The 22536-nt window shown below is 34.3% G+C and overlaps 4 protein-coding genes across 4 annotated transcripts; 2 read left to right on the top strand and 2 right to left on the bottom strand.

Moving 5' to 3' along the window:
* The first annotated feature begins 5 nt into the window (after window positions 1-5).
* On the top strand, window positions 6-4263 carry LOC110689310 (putative kinase-like protein TMKL1). The gene is made up of 2 exons (XM_021866066.1): window positions 6-1512; window positions 2982-4263. The coding sequence occupies exons 1-2, from the start codon at window positions 1002-1004 to the stop codon at window positions 3596-3598; spliced, it is 1128 nt and encodes a 375-aa protein (XP_021721758.1). The 5' UTR covers window positions 6-1001; the 3' UTR covers window positions 3599-4263.
* Window positions 4264-5234: 971 nt separating this feature from the next.
* On the bottom strand, window positions 5235-9192 carry LOC110689309 (acid phosphatase 1-like). The gene is made up of 3 exons (XM_021866065.1): window positions 8116-9192; window positions 7380-7589; window positions 5235-5702 (listed from the first exon to the last, which is right to left on the bottom strand). The coding sequence occupies exons 1-3, from the start codon at window positions 8523-8525 to the stop codon at window positions 5525-5527; spliced, it is 798 nt and encodes a 265-aa protein (XP_021721757.1). The 5' UTR covers window positions 8526-9192; the 3' UTR covers window positions 5235-5524.
* A 1779-nt stretch (window positions 9193-10971) lies between these two features.
* On the top strand, window positions 10972-17105 carry LOC110689308 (isocitrate dehydrogenase [NADP]-like). Its single transcript, XM_021866064.1, has 15 exons — window positions 10972-11089; window positions 12039-12082; window positions 12187-12296; window positions 12767-12804; window positions 13735-13812; window positions 14473-14526; window positions 14608-14709; window positions 14939-15034; window positions 15107-15209; window positions 15308-15376; window positions 15465-15580; window positions 15681-15715; window positions 15824-15966; window positions 16042-16164; window positions 16760-17105. The coding sequence occupies exons 1-15, from the start codon at window positions 11041-11043 to the stop codon at window positions 16851-16853; spliced, it is 1254 nt and encodes a 417-aa protein (XP_021721756.1). The 5' UTR covers window positions 10972-11040; the 3' UTR covers window positions 16854-17105.
* A 422-nt stretch (window positions 17106-17527) lies between these two features.
* LOC110689501 (30S ribosomal protein S17-like) lies at window positions 17528-19914 on the bottom strand. Its single transcript, XM_021866285.1, has 3 exons — window positions 19753-19914; window positions 19561-19665; window positions 17528-17683 (listed from the first exon to the last, which is right to left on the bottom strand). The coding sequence occupies exons 1-3, from the start codon at window positions 19912-19914 to the stop codon at window positions 17528-17530; spliced, it is 423 nt and encodes a 140-aa protein (XP_021721977.1).
* Window positions 19915-22536: the final 2622 nt, after the last annotated feature.

Below are 22536 nucleotides of genomic sequence, written 5' to 3'. Positions count from 1 at the left end.
CAAATTCGTGTTTAAGAACATCAAAATGTAATATAAGAATATGGATGTACTTATTTCTATTTATAATTATAAAAATATACGTAGTATTTTATGTTCTTTTACAAAGATTACAAAACTTTTTTTTTTTCTTTTTTTTTTTGTAATATACAATCGACTGTGTTCTTTTGTTGCACAATGAGCACTATACACTCTTAATACAACGAGCACACTTTACATCTATCCGTACTTAACTAAGAATGTTTAACAACCTACACTTTCAAGTTTCAACTAGTATTCATTTCCAAGAAATTGGTCCTCAACTTGTAACTTTGTAAGTTGACATTTATCTAAGAGTCTAAAACACTACTATGAACTATTGGAAGAATGGACGTGGAGTGCATTTTTGTACCTATTGCATCCAAAATAGTTGATATAGACCTACCTTTTTTTTTTTAAAAAAAAAAAGCATATTTAAGAACGAGTTGATTAATATAGAACAAAAATATTGACTGAATTTAATTCCATGTATTTAAGAACGAGGCTATTAACACAAAACAATAACATAGACGGGATTCGATCCTAGATTTCAGTTCCAATCTTATTACTTAAAAGAAACATTCTTTTAGTGAGAATTAAGCCATTATGATAATGGATATGGCAGGCAAGAGTTTATTTGATTAATTTTCTGACAACACAAACTCATCAAAGAAAAGAGTTAAAATAAAGCAATAAATCAATCTCAAAAATAAGTTTAAATGGTAATAAATATTTGTTCAAGTACTAGTAGTGGCATATAAAATCCAAACCATGGCAACAAGAAAAAATGTCCCTACTTCCCCTATCAATTCAAGGCTATCATAATCAATACAGAATTCCCAGATCATAACACCCTTTTCTACCTTTTATGGCCTACTCTTTAAACTCACCCCACACTTCCACATTCTTTAACAAAATGTGATTTTGCATTTGCATTCTCATTCTTCAACACCTCACCTTTTTTCTCTCTCCTAAAAAAAAAAAAAATGAAACACACCCAAATTCTCAAATTCTTATTTCTAATAATCCCATTATCTATAATCATCATCTTCATACTCTTTATCTGCTTGTTCAAGAGAAAAAACCCAGAAAATCAGAAAGAAGGTGGTGAATCAGATAATGACCCAGAATTAGGAAACATAATTAACAGTATTAGTAATGATGAACAGTTGATGTGCTTTGAAGGGGGTGAAGATCTAGCTGTTTCTGACATTTTAGATGCACCTGGTGAAGTGATTGGAAAATCAAGCTATGGTACATTGTACAAAGCTGATTTATTTAGGAAAAATAATAATTGTAATTCAGTTTTGTTGCTTAGATTTTTGAGACCTGCTTGTAGTGGGTCCATTAGAGAAGTAATTCCTGTAGTGCATGCAATTGGTTTGGTCAGGCATTCTAATTTGGTCCCTCTTAAGGCTTTTTATATGGGTCCCAGAGGTGAGAAGCTTTTGGTTCATCCATTTTATGTTCATGGAAATCTTGCTCAGTTTATTAAAGGTAATTTTTCTTGATTCTTTCTTCTTTAATTTTGCAATTTTCTACTTCAATTTCAGCTGGGTTTTGGCTTAATTTGTTGTTTGTTGCTTTTAATGAAGTGGGTTCTTTTTAATTTTCTTGTATGGTTGGGAGTTTGATTGAGCTGGATTTCTCTGCTGAAGAGTGTTCTTGCTTGTTAATTTTGTTCTTAAAAATTGAATTTGAGCTGGGTTTTTGTTTGAAACATGTTTGTTGCTGAAGTTGATTGTTTTAATCATCTTGTTTGATTGGCAAATTGTTGAAAATGTTTTTTTTGGTGCTTAGAGAGGCACAAAGAGTAATGATGTAGACGGAATTTGATCCTATGGATCCTGTATTCTTTTGATTTATGTGGGTTTCCTTATGCAGCAGATTATGGTCTGTTCAGAAATTGGCAAACATTTTTTAATTAAATCCGGGCACATTTTCCTCAAAATTTTCCCATACAAAGGAATAATTTTCCTTTGGTGATATAAAAAAGGGACTTTATTAGTGAATCTTTGTAATGCTTGAATTCCTTGCTGTTTTATTCTTTTCTTGGTCATAAACCATGCTTATTTCAATGTTGGTTTTAGTACTTTGCTTCTGAGATTTGGCTGTAAGGTTAAGCTATTCAAAAAAGCATAAGATTCTTCTTCTGTTGTTAATCTATACACAATTACACCGTGAATCGAAGATAAATATACTACTTGCTGGTTTGCTGTTAGTCACTTGTCCTAATCATCTCATTAATTCACTTCATGTCATTAATGTTGATATTTTGTTGAATATGTTCTTTCAGTCCAGCTAACTCTGCTACTGTCAAAATCAGATTTGTCAAGTTTTAGAATCTGGGGTCCTTTTGGGTGTTTTTGGCCTTCTCTCTTATTGAACAAATTACCTTGTTTTCATTCCATTGAACGATTCCTTGCCCATGAATCTGTGATTTATGATCAGCAGGTTATCTGGCTTGGTAGGTCAACCGGACCTATTCTTTTGAACCCAATCATTTCTGTACTGGTCTTCCACTTTATCCTAAACTTTGTGTCGAAGTTTCTGATCCTCATTTTATTGAGTAATTTATGCATTAAAGAACCATCCGTCTCAGGACGGCTCAACTTAGTTGTGGGGATGTAATTCTTTATTAAACACTAGGTCAAAGCTAACAACTTTTTCGTAGCCCATCTTTTCTGTTGTTGACATTTAGTATTCTAATAAATTATGACTTCTACTAAATTTTGTTTGATATTTGAAGCAAAAAAGGGATTCACATGCTGAACCGACCCGTCTTCATATTCTGCCCTCACTATAGATAATTAGTTGCCTTCTTTGCAGTTTACATGCTGCCTGTCCTGATTCCTAATGCATAATATTTAGTTACTTTTGGGTTGTTGAGTTGTTCAAAGTTCTAAAACTTTTAACTCCAATATTCCAAAAGCATGCATTTTAAGTATCTGTGTTTTTATGAACAGATAGCAACAATGAGTCCTACAAATGGGATGTGATTTATAGCATTGTCCTCGGTTTAGCAAAGGGAGTGGCTTATCTTCACACGGGATTTCACAAACCCCTACTACATGGAAATCTCAAGTCTAAAAACGTATTGTTGGGGCCAGATTTTCAGCCATGTATATCAGATTACAGTCTATATCTGGTATTGAACCCAACAGCAGGACTAGAAATGCTCGAGACTTCTGCAGCTCAGGGCTATAAGGCGCCTGAGCTTATGAAAATGAAGGATGTTAGTGAAAGTACTGATATATACAGTCTTGGAATACTCTTGCTAGAATTGCTTACTGGCAGAGAGCCTATTAGTGTAAACTCGTCAGACTCTCAGGAATTTTTCTTGCCTAATGTCATCCGAACTGCAATTTTGGACCATCGGATCAAGGACATGTATCATCCCAACATTGTATCTAATCAAACAGGAAAACAAAGGCACAGGACAGAAGATCGTGCCCTGAAGTTAGTTCAGCTTGCAATGTCTTGCTGTTCAGCATCGCCTTCTCTTAGACCACCAGCAAATGAAGTCCTAAGGAAAATCGAGGAAATTGGGAAGGAACCAGCTTTACAACACAAAAGAACTTAACACAGGCATTTGTTCACTAATGATTGATGAATGATTAACATCATATTATGGCAATTTTTTTCATTGTCATAAAAATCAGGGCACGCCGGGACAGGGACAACAAAGATCTTGTTGTAGGGAAAGTTTCAAACTTTTGATGAATCTGATGTGCCCACAATCTTAACAAAGTTGAAGGTTTGAGTCAGATGGCAAAGAAATCCATTGGAATTGTTCTCAGGCTGCTGGAATTTCCAAGATTTATTTAATTGCCTAGTATCAGGGAAACATGGGATGCTGGATTTTATTGGGGCCCTCATGATGATCTTCTTGTCTGGAGATTACCCAAGAATTTGGCTAAAGGAAAGCTTAACAAGATCTTGCTAATGATGATGTTTAACAGAATGATTTTTGCTCTATTCATTTTTTAGGGGTGGTGAGGCAAAGCCTGCATAGTATTTTTTGTGGGATGTAGATATTTATACTCAACTCGAACTATCCAAATTCGAGCAATGAAGTAAATTCTTGTACAACAAAAGCACAGGAAACTCGAACTATGTTGTAAAGTGTTACTCTGTAGTAGTTTAAATCTATGCTGATCATTTGAATCTCTCATTCCACTCGACGACAAATTGTTATGTTCGTCTTCAACATTACTAATAGGTCCGTCCAATTATTAGTTAGGATCTCGATCTCATTTGAAAGGACGATAACTCCAACTAATTCGGTGAAATCTATACTTTGGCTGGCAATGCAAATAATTTGAGAGGCTGATATCCTCTGATGTAGGTGAAATGTTGTTATCTATTCCTGACTTTGTTATTCTATTGAACTAAACATAATTAAAGAAATTGTCAACTTAATGGTGGTTACATTGTTTTTAAGTAAATTAGTTTTCAGATTTTGGTCTCTAGTGATGAATACAAAACCTAGCAGTACATAAAATAGAGAATTGTAGTAATTCTTACAGTCTGTCTTAGATTCAACAAAATTATATAATGATATAAACATGAATCTGGTCAACTTTTTGACAAAATCTACCCATAAAAAATCATCGTTTTTGTTTTTTCTGACTAAATTAATTTAGTTGGTAAATGACCAAATGGTCCTAGGCTAGCATTTAATTATTTTTGACTGGATGTGTATGAGTAAATGCCAGTCAGCATTCACTATTAAAAGCTTCTTTTGTCCTTCTAAAGCAACTTTTTTTTTATTTTCCTTTCCCTTAATAATGTTGGGAAATTATCTAATTCCCAAATTACAGCTAGACTTTTTTTAATTACCACCATACCGTCCACGTCACCGGTTCAGTGGGAATTTAACAAAAAAAAACGGGTTTATTAGAAAACCGCTACTTCAAGTAGCGGTGTGCTACTGAAAACCGCTACTTTAAGTAGCGGTTTACATATTAGAAACCGCTACTTGAAGTAGCGGTTTGTATTTACTAATTATTGATTTACAGATATTTTGTTGGATAAACAATTTAAGTTGGAGGGCACAAATTGTAATTTTGAAAAAACATGGACACACTTTAGAAACTCAGTAACTTGTATATAAAAAATTACTCCGTATCATTCAACGGACATCTCTTTTTATGACCTACAGACAACATTTCTCTCTATTATTACCTCGTCTAAGAAATTATCACTAAGATAAAACATAATCATAAAATGATCAATAAGATCTTTATCCCTCTCACTAAGACCATTTGTTCATCAAGGTAAAGAAGTACACCTGATTGATGGAAGTCAATTGTTTTGATATTTTCTGTTATTTCACCAAATCAGCTAACAGTCTAACACAATATACAGAATGCACCTCTAGTTATATAAGAGGTCCTTACTATTCAATCCATTAATTTCTATACAATGTACAATTGTTGTACTCCAATATTTAGACTAGTATTTTCATTATTAAAGTTTTACTTATAATTATAAATTTGGTCTTTCACTAGGGAATGTAATACATAGGATTAGGGAGCTTGAACGAACGAGTGGACATTGGAAAACCCAACAGATCACTCCACTGATCCCCGGAGTTGCCTTGGATCCTGAATCCCTCCTTCATCATCTCACTCCTCTTCTCTGATTTGAATATCGTTGCTAATTTTCCATGGTCTTCCGTGTCCCTGGGATGTTATACAAAGAAATCAGTGTTCAAACAAGCATGAACCAAAAGATCAGAACATAATTTCTGCACTTTTAAAAGCAAGGGATAATTTAAGTCCAAGCATTTTGCAAGGAAAATGAAGGTTTTTGTGTGTTATCGAAGAGCTTGATGTTCAGAAGATAACGAAAAAGAAAACATGCTGAGCTAAACAGAGAAACATAAGGACAGATTTATGATCAACCAGCAGCATTAATACTTCAGATATTAATGCTACGATATATGCTTGTGTTTCCAAATCAGGGAAGGCAGCTGAGAGCAGTGTATCAAACCTGCTTAGCTGATTACGTATAGTGGAACAACTTCTCTCCCTTACCTAGACCCTATTGGAGTTCAATTTTTTTTTTTTTTTTGTTCATAAACTTCTCGGCCCTTAATCCCCACTTCCTCCAAAACAGGGTTCTAATCATATTACATTACAATGTTTGATTAATTAAGTGATTCATATCCTTAATTACGAAAGCTTGTGATATGGAAAATTAACCAAGTGCATCACTGCACCACAATGTTCTAATAATATACTCATATTAGCCCCTCAAATTAATGTAATACCAAATACCGAGTAATCAACTGAACAGGATATTAGCAGCATTTAGCAGGAAACAAAGAAATCCAAGATGCAGGCGCTGTCAGAAATTGACTCCAACGGTCATCTAACTTTTACATCATATTAGGATTAGGGTGTCCCAATCCCGTATTTAACTTATAAATATGTGCCTCAAAACCAAATCAAACTCTATCTTTACAAAAGTATATAGGGGTTTAGGGCAGAAGGACTTGGTATTCTAGGGTAGATAAACAATGCTTACTAATGCCTCTCAGAATTCAGATGATTAGGGACTTAGGCCAGATAAACTTTTTCTAGGGTAAGTATACACTCTACCAATGATAACTACTCAGGTTATTTGCTAAGTGGGGATCAGGCAGTGATACGGCATTGTATTTCACATATTAGACATCATAATGGTTGGCCTAATGGTTACGTATTCTATTGAATCTTGCAAGCATAGGAAGGAAGTGGAAATTTGCTAGTTCTCATATTCCCAATCTATCCTCAGTCCATCAACGTTGAATTCAACATAAGAACCTCAAAATTCATCATTCTAGACATCAGAATAACAAGGACGTTAGGTAAAGTCTAGGTTGAAAGCTCAATCTCAAGCAAGCATTTTGATAAGTGAAACAAAACACCCAAATCATACTACCCTCTTGATAAATTTCTTTGTAAAATTCCTGTGTTTCACATATCATCTTCTACAAGATAAGTCAGAGCATACTGTGCACATTGATCTGCAGCAGCTAAATGTAAAAAACATGACCCTCAGAACAATAACATAAAAGCAATCCCTCATAAGGCTAACTTAGCAACTGTAACAAATAAGGATCAGAAACACCTGATAAGCTAGTTTTGGCCTACACAATCTCATTCTGTAGATTGATTATAGCATAGTCAATAAACGAGTCAACTAAATAAATTTTGATGATACATCATTGTCCAGAATAACTTGGAAGTTAACCCAAAAACAGATAGCAGAAAGTAAAGACAGCTACATGTATTGATATGTGACAGCCAAATTCTCACCCCATTTTAAAAATAATCATAAAGTAGTATGAGAATGAATAGTGATCAAATTCTTACCTCAATATAAGCTTGTCCCAGTTCTTATAACCTACATTCATCAAATTCTGAGCAGTAACATCCCTCATCTTTTCGCTACGTCCAGTCAGCAGGAAAACCTTGAATCCCAGACTTAAAACCTCCTCATAGAGCCTCAAGCTGGGTTCAATAGCTGGAGCCATTCCCTTGCCAACCCACTTATCAAACTCCACTCCATCAAACACCTCCAAACTACAATTTTTCACAAACCATTGCACGTATCATATATCCATCAATACCACCATCAACATACAGCATTATAACACAAAACAAAATCGAAACAATTCATCGAAACACACGAATTTGAGACCATTCAATTCACTATAAGGCACATCAATTAGGACAATGACTCCTAACAATGAAGCTAAACTCAAATGATATATTAATATAAACGCACAATTTTGAGACCATTCAATTCCCATAAGGCACAATCAGTTGGGACAATGACTCCTAAAAATAAAGCTAAACTCAATGAAACATTAACATCCATAAACACACGATTTCGAGACCTTTCAATTCCCATAAGGAACATCATTTAGGACAATGACTCCAAACAATGAAGCTAAACTCAATGACTCAATGAAACATTAGTATCCATAAACACACAATTTTGAGACCTTTCAATTTCCATAAGGCACATCAATTAGGACAATGACTCATGAAACATTAATATCCTAAACAATATAATATCAAAATAATTAACATAAAAAGGACTTACCCATAACCATGATCAGTATAATAGGGAAGATTAGAGAGCAAAGTTTCATCAATATCAAAAATCCAAGCATCTTTGCTATCTTCTTCAACATTCACACTTCTAGCAAAAACAGCAGCTTCATTAGAAACCCTTTCAAGATCCAATAAATAACCTTTACCCATCATATAATTTTTGACATAATCAGCACATTCTTGTGGGATTGTTTTCCATGAATTCAAGTTATTAGCCTCCACTGCAAACCTCCAACTTGTACACTGTAAATTCACTTCTTCCTGGTCTGCTTTTCCTCCATCATCTGGGTATTCCAGAATCATGTTTCTTGGGAGTTGATGACTGTTAGATGATTCTTGGAAACAAAGAGACAGAGAAAAAAGCAGAGAAAACACAAGAAATTTCATCAAAGATTTCATCTTTACGAATTTGGGTATCTCAAAATTTGGGAATTTGGGGATTTGGGTTTTGTAAAATTGAGTATTTGAAATTTTGGGTATCAGAAAATTTGGGAAAATCGGAATTTAAAAGGGGTTTAAATTGAATACAAATTGTATGAAAGATAGAATAATGAGGTTTTAAATAGTTTAGGATTTGATAATAAAATCAAACGCGTTTAAAATTGATAAAAAATAATGGGAGAAATGCAGTTTTGCAGAGTATGTTTGACAGAGTAAATTTGCTTGGGATAGAAGAAATTTAATTGGCCGAAAATGGTGATCAACAGGATTGGTCAAGCTCAAACATATTCTAATGGAGAATAAAGAAAGTATATTTGTATTAATTGTATATTCATGAAAAACTATACATTAGATTTTATTCATTAAAAAAATTGTGGGAAAGTCAATATTTTTGGGAAATTTAGAATCATACTTTTACATAATCACGTCATCTTAAAGGAACCGTGGGAGTGTGGGTTCAATTTGGCCGGTTCTTTTTCTTTCTTTCTTGTTTTCCGATTTTTAAAAAACTTTGTTTGTGGTGGTGTGTTAATTGATGAAATACCCAATTTCCATATTAATTTCCATATTTCATTAGAAAACTCTTCTGCAAGTTGCTGACTTTTAATTCTCTATATATCCAAAGAATTTGCAAATCAACATTCTACCTAACCGACTATGTGTCTATGACCTATCACGAAAGTCTCCGCTTATCACTTTGATATAGAATAAATTAATAAATTATCGCACATATGACATATGTTAAGTAGCAACTTTGTCATGAAAATAACGATAAATATATTGTAAAAAAAAGTCATACATCTAGTGGATCACAATTAATAAGGGGAAAGATTAGGATCTATTATTATTACCTTAGCTCCATATCATTGTAATTTTATTTTATTTTGCTACTCTAAAAAATATTTTTTTTTTAAATGAATTTTGTTCATTCAAATTAAGGGTCGTATACTACATCTACGTATAATGGCAATAATGACTACTTTAAAAGAAAAACTGCTTACTACGTGGTACAAGACTAGGTTAAAATATATATAATAAATGTTAAGGTGTGAAATTAAAACTAGCAAAATTACATTAGTAAAAGATTTTGTTCCATAAATAATTTGACATAAAATATCCAATAATTTTTTAGACAAAATTATTTTACAGTGAATATTCATTTTTTTTTTTGAGAAAATTTTAAACAAATATCACCCTTGTATAATATACGGGAGTAATAGATTATGGAAACAGGATCAAACTATGATAATTTTAAATCATAAAATAAATATAAACAAAACAAGTCAATTAATATGAGATTTCAATTGATTCAAAAAATAATAATATGAGACTTTAATCCAAAAAGTTATGCGATTCCAAATTATAATGATAGTTTTAAATAAAATAAAAGAGCGATTTTCCTAAATAATGCTAAACTACTAATTTATTCCTTATATAATTTGGTTTAGAAATTATTTCTCGCAATATTGTCCATGTAGGATTGGCTCTTAGGATTGAAATTTTGCAATATAAAACCGCTTATACAGAACCTCTAATACCATAAGCAGTTCTAAGGGCCTATTCACATTTACTTAATTTCAGTTCAATTCAGTTCAGTTCAGTTCAGCTCCAATCAGTTCAGTTCAGCTTCTAATTTCTCTCTCTCATAAAATATTCATTTCAGCTCAATTCAGTTAAGTTCAGTTCAGTTCAGCTCCAATCAGTTCAGTTCAGTTCAGTTCAGTTCAGTTCAGCTCAGTTCAGTAAATGTGAACAGGCCCTAAGTTGAAGCTTACCTCGTTTACTTTAGCTTGCACTTCTGGTAGTTTATATAATATCACTAATGGTAAAACCGCAATTAAAACCAAATTAGATGGATGGTAATTAAAACATAGGTTCTATATTAGTTAAAACCGCCAACAATGCACTTGCAATTATCGAACTTTGAAACCGAGCCTGCGTAGACGGTATTGTAGAAAATAATGTTTAAACCAATGTATATAAGGAATTAGCTTATATTATTACATTATTTTGAGAAATCACTCTAAAAGAAATACGCAGTATATGGTTTCAAAAAAAAAAAAAAAAAAATCTACACAAGCCAAGTCAAATCAATTAAGACTTAAAATCCAAACAATCATGCCGTTGTGCCAACCGATGGCCGGCGATGCCCCAATTAATCTCCATGATAAACAAAATTTGTTTACATCAAATAGCGATTTTAACATTTTTTAGGCAAAATTACAAAAAATTATGCTTTTGTCCTCTAATAATCACAAAGATAAACTTGTATTCTCTCTGTGCCAACCCAATGACACATTTTAATATCCAGGATGGAGAAAAATGGCTGTGTATCCCACCCAAATGGGGTTTAGATTTATTATGTAGCTAATTAAGGAGTTGTTGACTGTTGACTCTCAACTGATTAATTTCAGTCAGACAAACAAAGAGAAAGAGAAAGAGAAAGAGAACGAACGATCAACAGAGAAAAACAATGGCTTCCCAGAAGATCAAAGTCACCAATCCAATCGTTGAAATGGATGGTAATTTCTTCAAAATTCTATCTTGTTCTTCCTTTATTTATTTATTTTTTTTTTTATTAATAATCCAATCTGCAAGAATTCAATTTTGGGTAAATCATACACTATAGTTCTTGTTGTTTCATTCCTTCTTTGTATAAAATCTTGATAAAGATGATTACTTTGATAATATGAGCTTAGAAATTGACATATGAAATGGGTTATTGAATCCAAATTGAACAAATTAATCTAGCTCAATTTATTCTTGGAGAGAGCTTATAATATTACATTTTGGGAATTTTTGAATGATTTGCAGGAATTAATAAAATGGTTTATTGTTAGAGAAAGATTGTTTCTTCTGTTTCATAGATTGAACTTTGAAGCACGAACCCTCGTTGGCATACTACTTCATAACAATATAGATTATTTTTTGATTCAATCCAATATAATATAAGGTCGGAATTTTTACATTGTATTGGGCCTATTAGGTCGATTAGCCAGAATTGGAAGATTTAATTATCTATTGATTTGCCTAATGTGTTCTAATCTAGGCATTATTTAACTCTGCAGCTATTTTGTTCATTTTGGTATTAATATGTATGTTTGGTGTTGTATGATTGTATTGTGTAGTATAATGAACTCATTCTATTAAAACTAGTATGGAGTGTATGTTTGTGAGTGAGTGAAGAATGTTTATCGGATTTTCCGACATTGAAAGGCGCTGCTTTTCCTTGAAGCTGACTGATCTGCTAGTAGTTAGTCAATTTCATATGGGTTTCTTTCTGGTAATCTGGGTTTCCTTAACAATGCAATATGCCATAGAGGCCTTAGAGCGCGTTCTACACGACATACTGAGTTAGATCTTAAACTGATGCCGACATTGATTGTCAAGTGGCCTTAAATTGCTTACAAGATGCTCATTCCTTTTGAATTCGTCTCCATAAATCTTAATCTTGCTTTTTTAACATGTCAGGAGATGAAATGACTAGGATTATTTGGAATTCCATTAAAGAGAAGGTCGGGAATATATTTTCACTCTGGTTGAATAGTTCCATCACTTTCTTCATATGAAGTTTAATTTTGTAAGACGTCTAATTACAATTTTTTCCGATGTTGAGCAGCTTATATATCCTTTTCTGGAGCTTGATATAAAGTACTTTGATCTTGGTCTCCCAAATCGTGAGGCCACCAATGATAAAGTCACAGTCGAAAGTGCAGAAGCTACACTCAAGTATATCTCTATATAGTATCTTACTATTTATTTCCCGTACAAATCACATAGTACCATGAGTATACTTTTAAGGAATAGACTCTTTATTCATTTGTTCTGATATGATACAAAAGCTTCATATTTTCTTTGCTGGCACTAAAAACATTTGAACTGGCAGACCAGTAAAGTTTAGAGGAAGCTACAATTACAGTCTCTTTGATGAGTTAATCAACCGAAAATTGTCTCCTAAGTCATAAACATTTGCGGCAGGATCAAGTAGATAATATGACTTATTCATTGGATCTTCTATTCCGATCTGTTTTTGTGCACAGTTGTATTGCTATAAGCTGATTATGCCAAACTATCTATGTACTTTCAAGTTTCAACTATGCTGTTAGCTTTCAGTTACTGTTAAAATGCCTGTACTATGATAAATTTGTTCCTGTTGTCTGTGATTTTAGCACAATGGTGTATTGATTTCGCTGTTTCAGGTACAATGTTGCAATCAAATGTGCAACTATAACACCAGGTATCTATTTTTTTTTTACTTCTCTGGATAAGTACTTTAATAGTGCTAATGTTTTGATCCACATTTACTTTCACCATAAAAAGACACTATTGAATTTAGTTTGAAACTACTCTCTCGTTGTCTTTGTACAGTTTCCAAAACTCTCTTAACTACCAATAGTTATGGGAAGCTCACTATTGATCTAGGAATGAATTAATTGGGTTTGTTTTCAAAGGCAATATAGCAGGGAAAACGGTGGTCTGCCTCAGAATTTAGTGATGCATGGCAGCATGGGGCCTGGAGGCTTAGTCAGAGTGCAGCACTATTGAGTATGATGCTCTTGGTGCTAAAGTGGATTTATCTTAGGATTGAGTAACATGATGTTGGTTAGCGACACTAGCGAGGCAATCTGTTAGATATTAGTGAAAATAATCAATGGTGAATTTGAATTTTTCTTACCATCCCAAGGTAAAATTAAGTTAGATTTGGGAGGAACTAGGGGTTGGTCGATGTTCCTTTGGTGATAGGCTTGTGGCTTGCCTCGTCATCATGTCCATTTTGTGGCTATAGAGAAATGATGATGTTTAAATTTGTGATGTTTTGATGATGTGAAATGAGGCTGGAATAAATTCTTTTGCTATTATTCATCCCTCGTTTCTTTGATTATTTATCCTATTTTGTTGTCTCAGTAATTATTTTCTTATCTTGAAAAATATTGGAGGCATCACGTAGAAGAGAGAGAGAGAGAGAGAGATGAAGGGGTGGAGGGAGGACTTCTTGTTTCTTTTATTGTCTCATTAAAATATTTCCTTATCTAAAAAACTATTTATATATTGGAATTGAATGTTCCAACACCTTTAACGTAAAGTGTTTTTAGAGTTTGTCCATGTAATTCCATGTTGAACATATATACTATAGTGTTAGTATTTAAGTATCTTTGTCGTCCAACAGATGAAGGACGTGTTAAGGAATTCAACTTGAAGCAGATGTGGAAAAGTCCTAATGGAACTATCAGAAACATCCTAAACGGTGATAATCTTTTCTTCACTTCCCAATGTGCAATCATCTAGTTACTGACTATGTTTTCATACTCATGATTTTTTTTTTTGCTAAGTCTTCTATCTAGGGTCATATTTGCTTGTTTCAAGGTCTAGCTTTTGTGGCTTCTATAGTGATTTTTTTTTTTTTTTTTTGAACGGTAGTGATGAAATTTAGTACACTGTATGTTTCATCATTTTTTAATTCTATATCTAGCTATATGTCTTCTGTCTTCTGTCTTCCGTAGATCAGTTAGGAAAAGAGTGTCTGCTCTCCACGTCTAAATCACTTTGTGGGGTCAGTGAAGATTCATGAGGTGTATAAATTTGTTTTTTGAGGAAAAATTGAACTACGTCTGCCTTTTGGGATCCTGAGTTCAAATTTTCTATCCAGTGAGAAGGAGGTTTCATTTAATTTCTTTTCTGCTTCTTTCATTACCTTCTAGAAAAGGATAGTAATAAGAAATTTATTTTCTCCCTGAAGTCCTCTTCTTTGCAAACACATTTATTGTTAATAAGATCCACTAGAAGCAGGAACTTCTTGACATCATGCTGAACTTTCCCTTCACTTCTGATGACATTGTCTTATTTTGCAACTGGAATAATCAGGCTTTAGGATCATTCTCACTGATATGTTGTATCGTCCTTTCAGGTACGGTTTTCAGGGAACCAATAATATGCAAAAACATTCCAAAGCTTGTTCCAGGTAATCAAAACTAAAAAGTCCTTTTGTGCTAATTTATATCTAATCATCTTCATATTCACATGCTAAAACCAACTGTATCAGGCTGGACAAAACCAATATGCATTGGGAGACATGCTTTTGGGGATCAGTACCGTGCATCCGAACAGATCATTCGAGGAGCAGGAACTCTTAAAATGGTATTTGGTAAATTCCTACCTTGGCTGAGATTTTACTGTTTTTCACATCTCGGCAGAAGTTTGAAGAATGTAATCTGTTAATTGAGTTGACAATTTTGTCCAGTGCAATATTTAGCCTTCTTCCATTTCTCTGTCAGTTTTTTTTTTTTTTTTTTTTTTTGGAAATCTTTTTAATATATGCTGCTTTTTCATTACTTGAAAATCTTCAAGTGAGAATAGTGTGATACTATGTGCAGTTCCAGACGGGGAAGGTGACAAGACAGAATTAGAAGTTTATCATTTTAAACATCCAGGAGGAGTTGCAATGTCGATGTATAATACTGATGAGGTAGGTATTGCGTTACTACCACTTTATCCTAGCTGTTTGCCATATCTTATTTTAATGTAATTTATCTGTTTGACAGTCTTACGAGCTTTTGCTGAGGCTTCAATGAATACTGCTTTTCAAAAGAACTGGCCACTTTATCTTAGCACCAAAAACACTATTCTGAAGAAATATGACGGGAGGTGACTATTCAATATCTGTTTCTTTTCCCCCTAAGTCTGTTCCATGCAAATTACAATCTCATTTACTTAGTCTGTTGATTTTGGTTTCTTCATTAAAGATTCAAGGATATATTCCAGGAAGTTTATGAAGCAAATTGGAAGTCAAAATTTGAAACTACGGGAATATGGTGAGATCCTGTTTCTCTTTCTCAGTCTGCATCATGCATTAAACTAAATTTTTGACTGGTAATGTAGCTAATATTCTGTAACATGTAGGTATGAACATCGTCTTATAGATGACATGGTTGCTTATGCTATGAAGAGTGAAGGGGGCTATGTTTGGGCATGCAAGAACTATGATGGAGATGTCCAAAGTGATTTTTTGGCTCAAGGTTTGAAATCAGCTCTGCTGTAAACTTAAGCTGCTTGTGTGAAGCCCATGAACTAATTTTTCTAACTTCCTCTTACATTTTTTTTGTAAAACTATTGCAGGATTTGGATCACTTGGGTTGATGACCTCTGTTTTGGTTTGTGCCATAGTCGATACTTGTGCTCATTTATATATGGATATTCGTCCTCAATTTTGCATCTGTGTTCATCATTAAATTTGTTGAACATTTAATCTTCTGCTCCAGGTGTGTCCAGATGGACGGACTATTGAAGCTGAAGCAGCCCATGGAACAGTAACTCGCCATTTTCGTGTTCACCAGAAAGGAGGTGAAACCAGCACAAATAGTATAGCATCCATCTTTGCATGGACGCGCGGGCTTGCACACAGGTATCAAAAAGTTTTAATAATTATGTTTCCAAATTTATGACACTTAACTGAATGGAGAGTTGGAGACATTACCAGGGCCAAGTTAGATGACAATGTTCAGCTCTCGGACTTTTCAAGTAAGCTTGAAGCAGCATGTATCGGAACTGTTGAATCAGGGAAGATGACTAAAGATCTGGCACTCCTTATTCATGGGCCCAAGTAAGTTTCACAAGATAGTTTTGCAGACAATCACCTAAAATTTTGGGGCGGGGTTTTCAATCGGAAATGTCAGTCTGTTAGCCTAACTAGCTAGGTAACTAAATAGAGGGAAATATGTTATATGTCATTTATACTGTAAACCTGGAATGAAAGAGCAGTAATTAAACTCAAGTGATATTTCATCCCTATGTTCAGCGCCAAACAGCTACACGATTAGTTGAACTCATCAGAAATACATTCACTTCAGAAATTTATTTTTTTTATTTTTTTTTGAGGGGAACTGCAGAATTACATGGAACCATTCTCTACTCCCATTTTTTTCCAAGTTATCTTTCAAACTTTTGCAGTCAAGTACTGATTTTTTATGGAATAGCTTACTTATGGTTTTATATAATTTTTGCTGTTAATGGTGGCTGACTGATTGAAAGCAGTTTCTTCTTCTTCTTTTGTGTGTTTGTGGTTGTCTGATTGAAAGCAGCTTCTTGTGTGTGTGTGGTTAACTGCTAAATTGCTAAATTTTCTGAAATTAAATATGCCATGCTCTTTAAACCTTTATTTGAACACTGAGTCTTACTTGTGCAATTCACTACTTCAGAGTCAAGAGATCTCAATATTTGAACACTGAAGAATTCATTGACGCTGTGGCTCAGGAGCTGAGAGCAAGGCTAGCTGTTAGAGCAAAGATGTAAATTATACCAAGAGATTTGTTATTTTACAGTAGTTTACGTTCACACGGCTCTTTAGTAAGCAATTGTATCATCCTTTTAATTTTAGATCTCTCTACATATCACAAGAAAGTAATCGCAGTGCTAAGTGCTTACTTTTAATAAAATCTCTGTACTTGAATTGTTAACTACTGGATTTAGATTTTATAACAAAATTAGACTTTGATACCATATTATAAGGAATGCGATTTAGGTTGCACACTGATTTAGACCTCATTCAGTCTTTTACTCTGTTTAGAGGAAGGTCTTGTTTTGGATTGATATGCAGTTGGCTTTGTCTTACCAGCTAAACAAACAATCTAATCCATATCTAAGGATAATTATTTATTCTAATACAACATACTTGTTGCTCTGTTCATATCTAGAGAGAATCGGAAAATTGCACTTGTGAGCTCAAAACACATTCATTAAAAGCACAAAAGATATAGCTCCTACTAATACAATATACGCAAGGTTGAACTACTAAAATCGGAACAAAGACTGAAAAATCCAGTCTGCTGCTGAGAGAATTCAAGGCACTTCTCTAAGGAATAAAAATAAAGAGAGCGCAATCTGCTTCTTTGAGACTTCCAAGTACAGCCGTATTGCCTAGAAATGCTCTCAAGACCACTGTAGCAAACAAACACGGTTGAAAAAAGTTATACTGAAGGAGTTGAGGAAGCTTCAGTATTGCTGTTTGATCGAGGAAATTTGCCTGCTGATGGTGGTGGTGTATATATCCGTGCTTTCTTCAGAATCTCAGCTACAGTCCAATTTTTTCGTTTACTGAGTGGCCTTGAGGGATCCAGTCGAACCTGCAAGTCAAGATAGTTTCAAACACTGTATCAATGCACCGTACTCCAACCAATGCAGTATGGTAAAAGGGGAAAGAAATGACAGTTTTAGGTAAGAACAACGAATTAAAACAGAGCATCTATGACTCGGAAGGCAACACAAGCATGCTATTACCATGAAAATACAATTATGCTCATCATAGTAAATTTTACAGTAGATCTTTAAAAAGGTTTCAGACAAAATAAAGAAGCTTCAACAGGAGAAAAAAAGAAAAAGTTGGCTGATGATATAGCATACTCCCTCAGATTTATATTGATGCACCCACTTTCTATTTTGAGGTGTTTTAACTTGATGTACCCACTTCAAAATTTATTTTAGTTTTTGGCAAATAAATTTTACCATCTTACCTCCTAAACCTACATTATTAACACCTTTCTACATCTTCTCTCTTACTTTTTCCACTGTTTTCTTACACTCACTCACCTTTCTCTCTAATTTTTATTTCACCTTTTTCCTACAGTCACTCACCTCTCCGAACAAGGTACATTAAAAGAAAACATAAGAAGTACTCTGTAAATAACAAGAGTATAATCATAGTAGAACGTAAGGATTTCATCTTGGCAGTCATTGAAGAGAAACAGCCAGCTAAAAACAACACCCTGTAATGATTTTACTGTTGGCAGTGACTCTTGGAAGGTCTAGCTGAGTCTAACATTAGAGGCCGATCTAGACAAGCAGAGAGACTGCTATGCAAACTCTATTCATCATTTCAGCCACTTATTGATGAGAAGTGCTTTCAATTACAAAAATATCAACAAGCTAATTCCAATTCACAAATCACAATAGTTTCACCTAGAAAATTCAAATGTCCAGCTTGTTTAAACCACACAGAGGCAGTTACAAATAACCTTGCATGGGTACTCATAAATCAACTGAATTCCAAACTAACAGATAAAAAGAAGATAATGTCCAAAGGAAACTTCCATGGTTTATAGATCTACTTATCGAGTCATTAATAGCTCAATACTCATTTGAAAGATTAGCTGACCTATTCAACATTATGATAAATATGAAATATGTTTGAACTTTGAAGCCCAATTAATGTAGAGCACAATCACCACAAAGGTAGATTATGTTCAATAAGACTCTATGTCTGAGACCCAATTAATGCAAAATGCAATCTGAACAACATATTGACCCTTACCACATGCAAGGGCCATACAAGGCTTCAGGACTACTTATGGGGAAAAAAAGCCAAAAAAGTGCCTTCACTGCATAACAAGCAGGATCCACAAGTACATTTATATAATCTATGTTAAAGCTACAAATTTTCAACCTAGTCAAGTTCAGCAAAGGCCCATAAATAATTTGAAGTGGATAATCTCCTTGCAAAGCCAAAGATCTTGGATTGAGGAACAAATAATATACAGCAGCACAGTTTACTGATAATGATAAATTAGTATTATATCTGGTTGTAAATATGCCTTAAAATTACAGCTACTCATTTATATACTTACTTCATATACTTTCTCCAGCACTTCACCAGGAGACCTAATCACTGAGTCAATAATTTGAACTATGCAATCTCATACAAAAATTTATGACTACTAATGAAGTCGTGATCTTGGTGATGTCATGGGTCATAACGAAGTTGATACTGGCGACAATGCCAATGCTTCTTACACCAACAATTAGCAGGGACAAAAATTGCAGAATTATATAGGTTTTGACTACTTAAAGTTTAGGAGGCCCAGAAGGCCCAGAATCCATCCAGCCCTAACAAATTCCGCCTTTTGTTTGACAATACTACTACAATGCCACTACGAAGGTAGAATATATGCCATTCTCATCACACAAACTTGATTTGATGATAACACAAAATATTTCAGTAGGACACCTCAAACAGAGAAATGGCAGTATAACAATCCACATACAAAAGAGGACCTAAATCAGCAACGGGAAAAAGAACAATTAGTCTTAATTCTCTTTGTCCTAAATGCACCTTACACAAAGCAACTAATAAATAAGCCAAATGTAAGAATAAAAACAATGCAAGTAAGAGAATACTCGTGTGAGATAAGTGAATTACCCGGTCACCAATGTTGCACTCGTTTTGCTCATCGTGTGCCATGAATTTGCTAGTTCTTTTAACATACCGATTGAAGAGCTTATGATGGAAAAGACGGTCAACTGCCACCACTACCGATTTCTGCATCTTGTTTGAGACCACCACCCCCACAACTGGCTTCATTTTCTCCTTCTATCTATCTCAACAAATCACACAACTTCACAGTGTCAAAAACATATTACCAGAGCTCTCAGCCTAACATTAATTATCAAACTTAGGGTGAATAAATAGGAAATCCCATTTTTATTAATCCAAAATAGCATTAAAGAGTTATAAACAAATGCTTGCGATTCGGCTGTATAATCAATCAAATTGGTTCAATGGTATTGGGGAATTGCTAATCATCAAACTTCTTAAGAGGGGTTAGGGGTGCTAAACCTTGGAGACAAACCAGAATATAAGTAGACTCGGTTCGAGCTCGAAGAGCCTCAAACCAAGCATTTCTCGGTTCAGCTTGTTGAATCGATCAAACATGAATAATACAACAAATTAGAAACCAAATTAGACTTAATTATCAAATTAGGCTAAAAAAATCACACAAATTCTTCTCGCTTAAGAATATCACTATAGTAAATTTTAGCAACACAATCGCTCGTTACAATCTTTCATTACTTCAGTAATTACAACCAATAGTTCAATAACCCACCTTGGAAGAACCCTAAATTGGTTATAGTGACAATTAAACTAAGAATAGCGTGAAACTAAACCCTAGATTGTGAAATTGATATATTAAATGATTGAAAAAACAGAAAATTGCATCTTACCTTAGGAGCTTTTTCAATGGAGGAAGGAAAGCTAAGAAGCTGCTTCAATGGAGAACTCAATGTAGGCTGCAATGGAGGAGGGAGGGAGGTGCAGCGTTTAAGCGAACAGCTTCAAAGGGGTAAAATAATCAAAGCATGAGAGGACGATTAATCGATTAATGACTCGCATATAATATCAACCGTCAGATCTACTCTTAAATGAAATAAAATAAATAGAATTAAGGGTAAATAAATACTCCGTATAAGGAAATTTTAACATATGTTATCGGTAAAAACAACTTGATTCACATTTGCTATTTGTTTAATTTTTTTTTTTTTTTTTACTTTACTACCACCTAATTCACACATTGTTTGCAAATTCTTAAATGGACCTGGTTCACATTAATTTATTGTGGACCACTAACATTAAAGAAAATATGGTTGTTTTATTAATAAAAAAAAGGGTCACTATAATTTAAAAAAAGGTCACTATGTTGAAATAAAAATCATTTTGGTAATATATAGGCCTAAGTGGTTATTTTTGTAATGAAATATTTTATATACTGATCAATATGAATAATAAAGGCCACTATGTTAATATTAAGATAATAGCGTCGTATTTCAAGTTCACAATATTATTAAACGTTGTAGTAGTTTTAATAAAGGTTACTATGTTAAAAATAATGGTCACTATGTTCAATATAATGTCAGTTGCGTGTGTATAGACCTCGGGTCCACAATAATATTATTGTGGACCAGGTCCACGCAAGTCTTTTTGCACATTGTTAAATTTAACTATCTGATACCTAATACCGTTACTATTTTTGTTAGTGGGACCCAACCACAGTCTAGCCACCCCCTCCCCGTTAGCCAACTCTCCCCGTTAGCCATCCCTCCCCTCTGTTGGCATCCGACGCATCCAACTCCCCCTCCCTTTTCCCCTTCTTGCTGCCCCGAATCGAAAGCCATCCTCTTCCCATTTTCCCTCCCCGTTCCCTCCATTGGAAATGACCCCCTTCCCCTACCCTGCCACTCCTTAGCTTCATCACCACCATTCTTGAGCTTCCACCACCACCCCCCCTTTCACTGCCAGCCCACTTTATCTCTCCCTCTCTTTTCTCTGTTAGATTCTCCTTCGAAAATCGATGTCAATTCGAACCAACTACAACCATCGCCGTCGTCATCTATTTCTTAAATCAACAATAATGGAGATTAGGGTTTGTGGGTGCGTTTATTTCGAATCAATTGGATCTTCGTGCTTCTTCAACAACAACAAATGGGTTGTGTAGGTGGGGAAAAGGGAGGGAAGGGGTCGCCGGCGCCGGCCGAAACTTTGGGCGCCAGCCACCAGCAGGGGGGAGGGGGCCGGGAGGGGTGGCTTACGGGATGGGACTAGTAGTTGAGAGTGGTTGGGTTACTATTTTTTAAAAAAAATTTTAATCTTTTTTGAATAAATTTAAGGGAAATTCCCATTGATACACTCCAGGTATTGACTTTTCTCAGCGGTACCACATTTTTTTTTACTTCCTGCTGATACACTTGAGATTTTGACTTTATAATTGACGTGATTAAGTCTGTTAATAAGACGTTAATAACTTAGTAATTCTAGGTTAAAAGTTGAGATTAGGTGAAAAGACTAAAATGCCCCCTTTTAATCCTTCCCTCCATCACCCATAATTAAACCCCTTCCCCTTCCATTTATGTCGATTTGACACAAAACAAACTCCTTGTTCTAATTTCAATCTCTCTCTCCTCTGCTCTCTGCATCATTCACGACGAAGTCCAAGGGTTTTGCAAGGGAATTGCGCTGATCTTTTTGGTCTACAAAATCATTAGAGGATAATCTAGCACAATTCAGGTACTTTAGCACTACTACTGTTCATTTTTGCATGATTTGGTGCAGTTGTGATGTTCTTTTTTCTTTGCGATTTTAAGTTAAATTCATGATGTAAATGTTGTATATTTGTGCGATTTTAGGGTTTTTTTTAGGTATATTAGGTGC

Source organism: Chenopodium quinoa, unplaced genomic scaffold (assembly GCF_001683475.1).
Source record: "Chenopodium quinoa cultivar QQ74 unplaced genomic scaffold, ASM168347v1, whole genome shotgun sequence".
NCBI classification, from domain to species: Eukaryota; Viridiplantae; Streptophyta; class Magnoliopsida; order Caryophyllales; family Amaranthaceae; genus Chenopodium; species Chenopodium quinoa.
This window is presented reverse-complemented; position numbering and strand designations above follow the sequence as displayed.

Coding starts and splice junctions, on each gene's coding strand:
- LOC110689308 (XM_021866064.1), top strand. CDS start 11,041: ATGGCTTCCCAGAAGATCAAAGTCACCAATCCAATCGTTGAAATGGAT. Junction 13,813..14,472: donor TATCAGAAACATCCTAAACG/GTGATAATCTTT, acceptor TCGTCCTTTCAG/GTACGGTTTTCAGGGAACCA. Junction 15,716..15,823: donor GGTTGATGACCTCTGTTTTG/GTTTGTGCCATA, acceptor CTTCTGCTCCAG/GTGTGTCCAGATGGACGGAC.
- LOC110689309 (XM_021866065.1), bottom strand. CDS start 8,525: ATGAAATCTTTGATGAAATTTCTTGTGTTTTCTCTGCTTTTTTCTCTG. Junction 7,590..8,115: donor TATACTGATCATGGTTATGG/GTAAGTCCTTTT, acceptor GAAAAATTGTAG/TTTGGAGGTGTTTGATGGAG. Junction 5,703..7,379: donor TGGGACAAGCTTATATTGAG/GTAAGAATTTGA, acceptor ATAACATCCCAG/GGACACGGAAGACCATGGAA.
- LOC110689501 (XM_021866285.1), bottom strand. CDS start 19,914: ATGAAGCCAGTTGTGGGGGTGGTGGTCTCAAACAAGATGCAGAAATCG. Junction 19,666..19,752: donor AGTGCAACATTGGTGACCGG/GTAATTCACTTA, acceptor GCTTTGTGTAAG/GTGCATTTAGGACAAAGAGA. Junction 17,684..19,560: donor CTGCCATTTCTCTGTTTGAG/GTGTCCTACTGA, acceptor CTTGACTTGCAG/GTTCGACTGGATCCCTCAAG.
- LOC110689310 (XM_021866066.1), top strand. CDS start 1,002: ATGAAACACACCCAAATTCTCAAATTCTTATTTCTAATAATCCCATTA. Junction 1,513..2,981: donor TCTTGCTCAGTTTATTAAAG/GTAATTTTTCTT, acceptor TTTTATGAACAG/ATAGCAACAATGAGTCCTAC.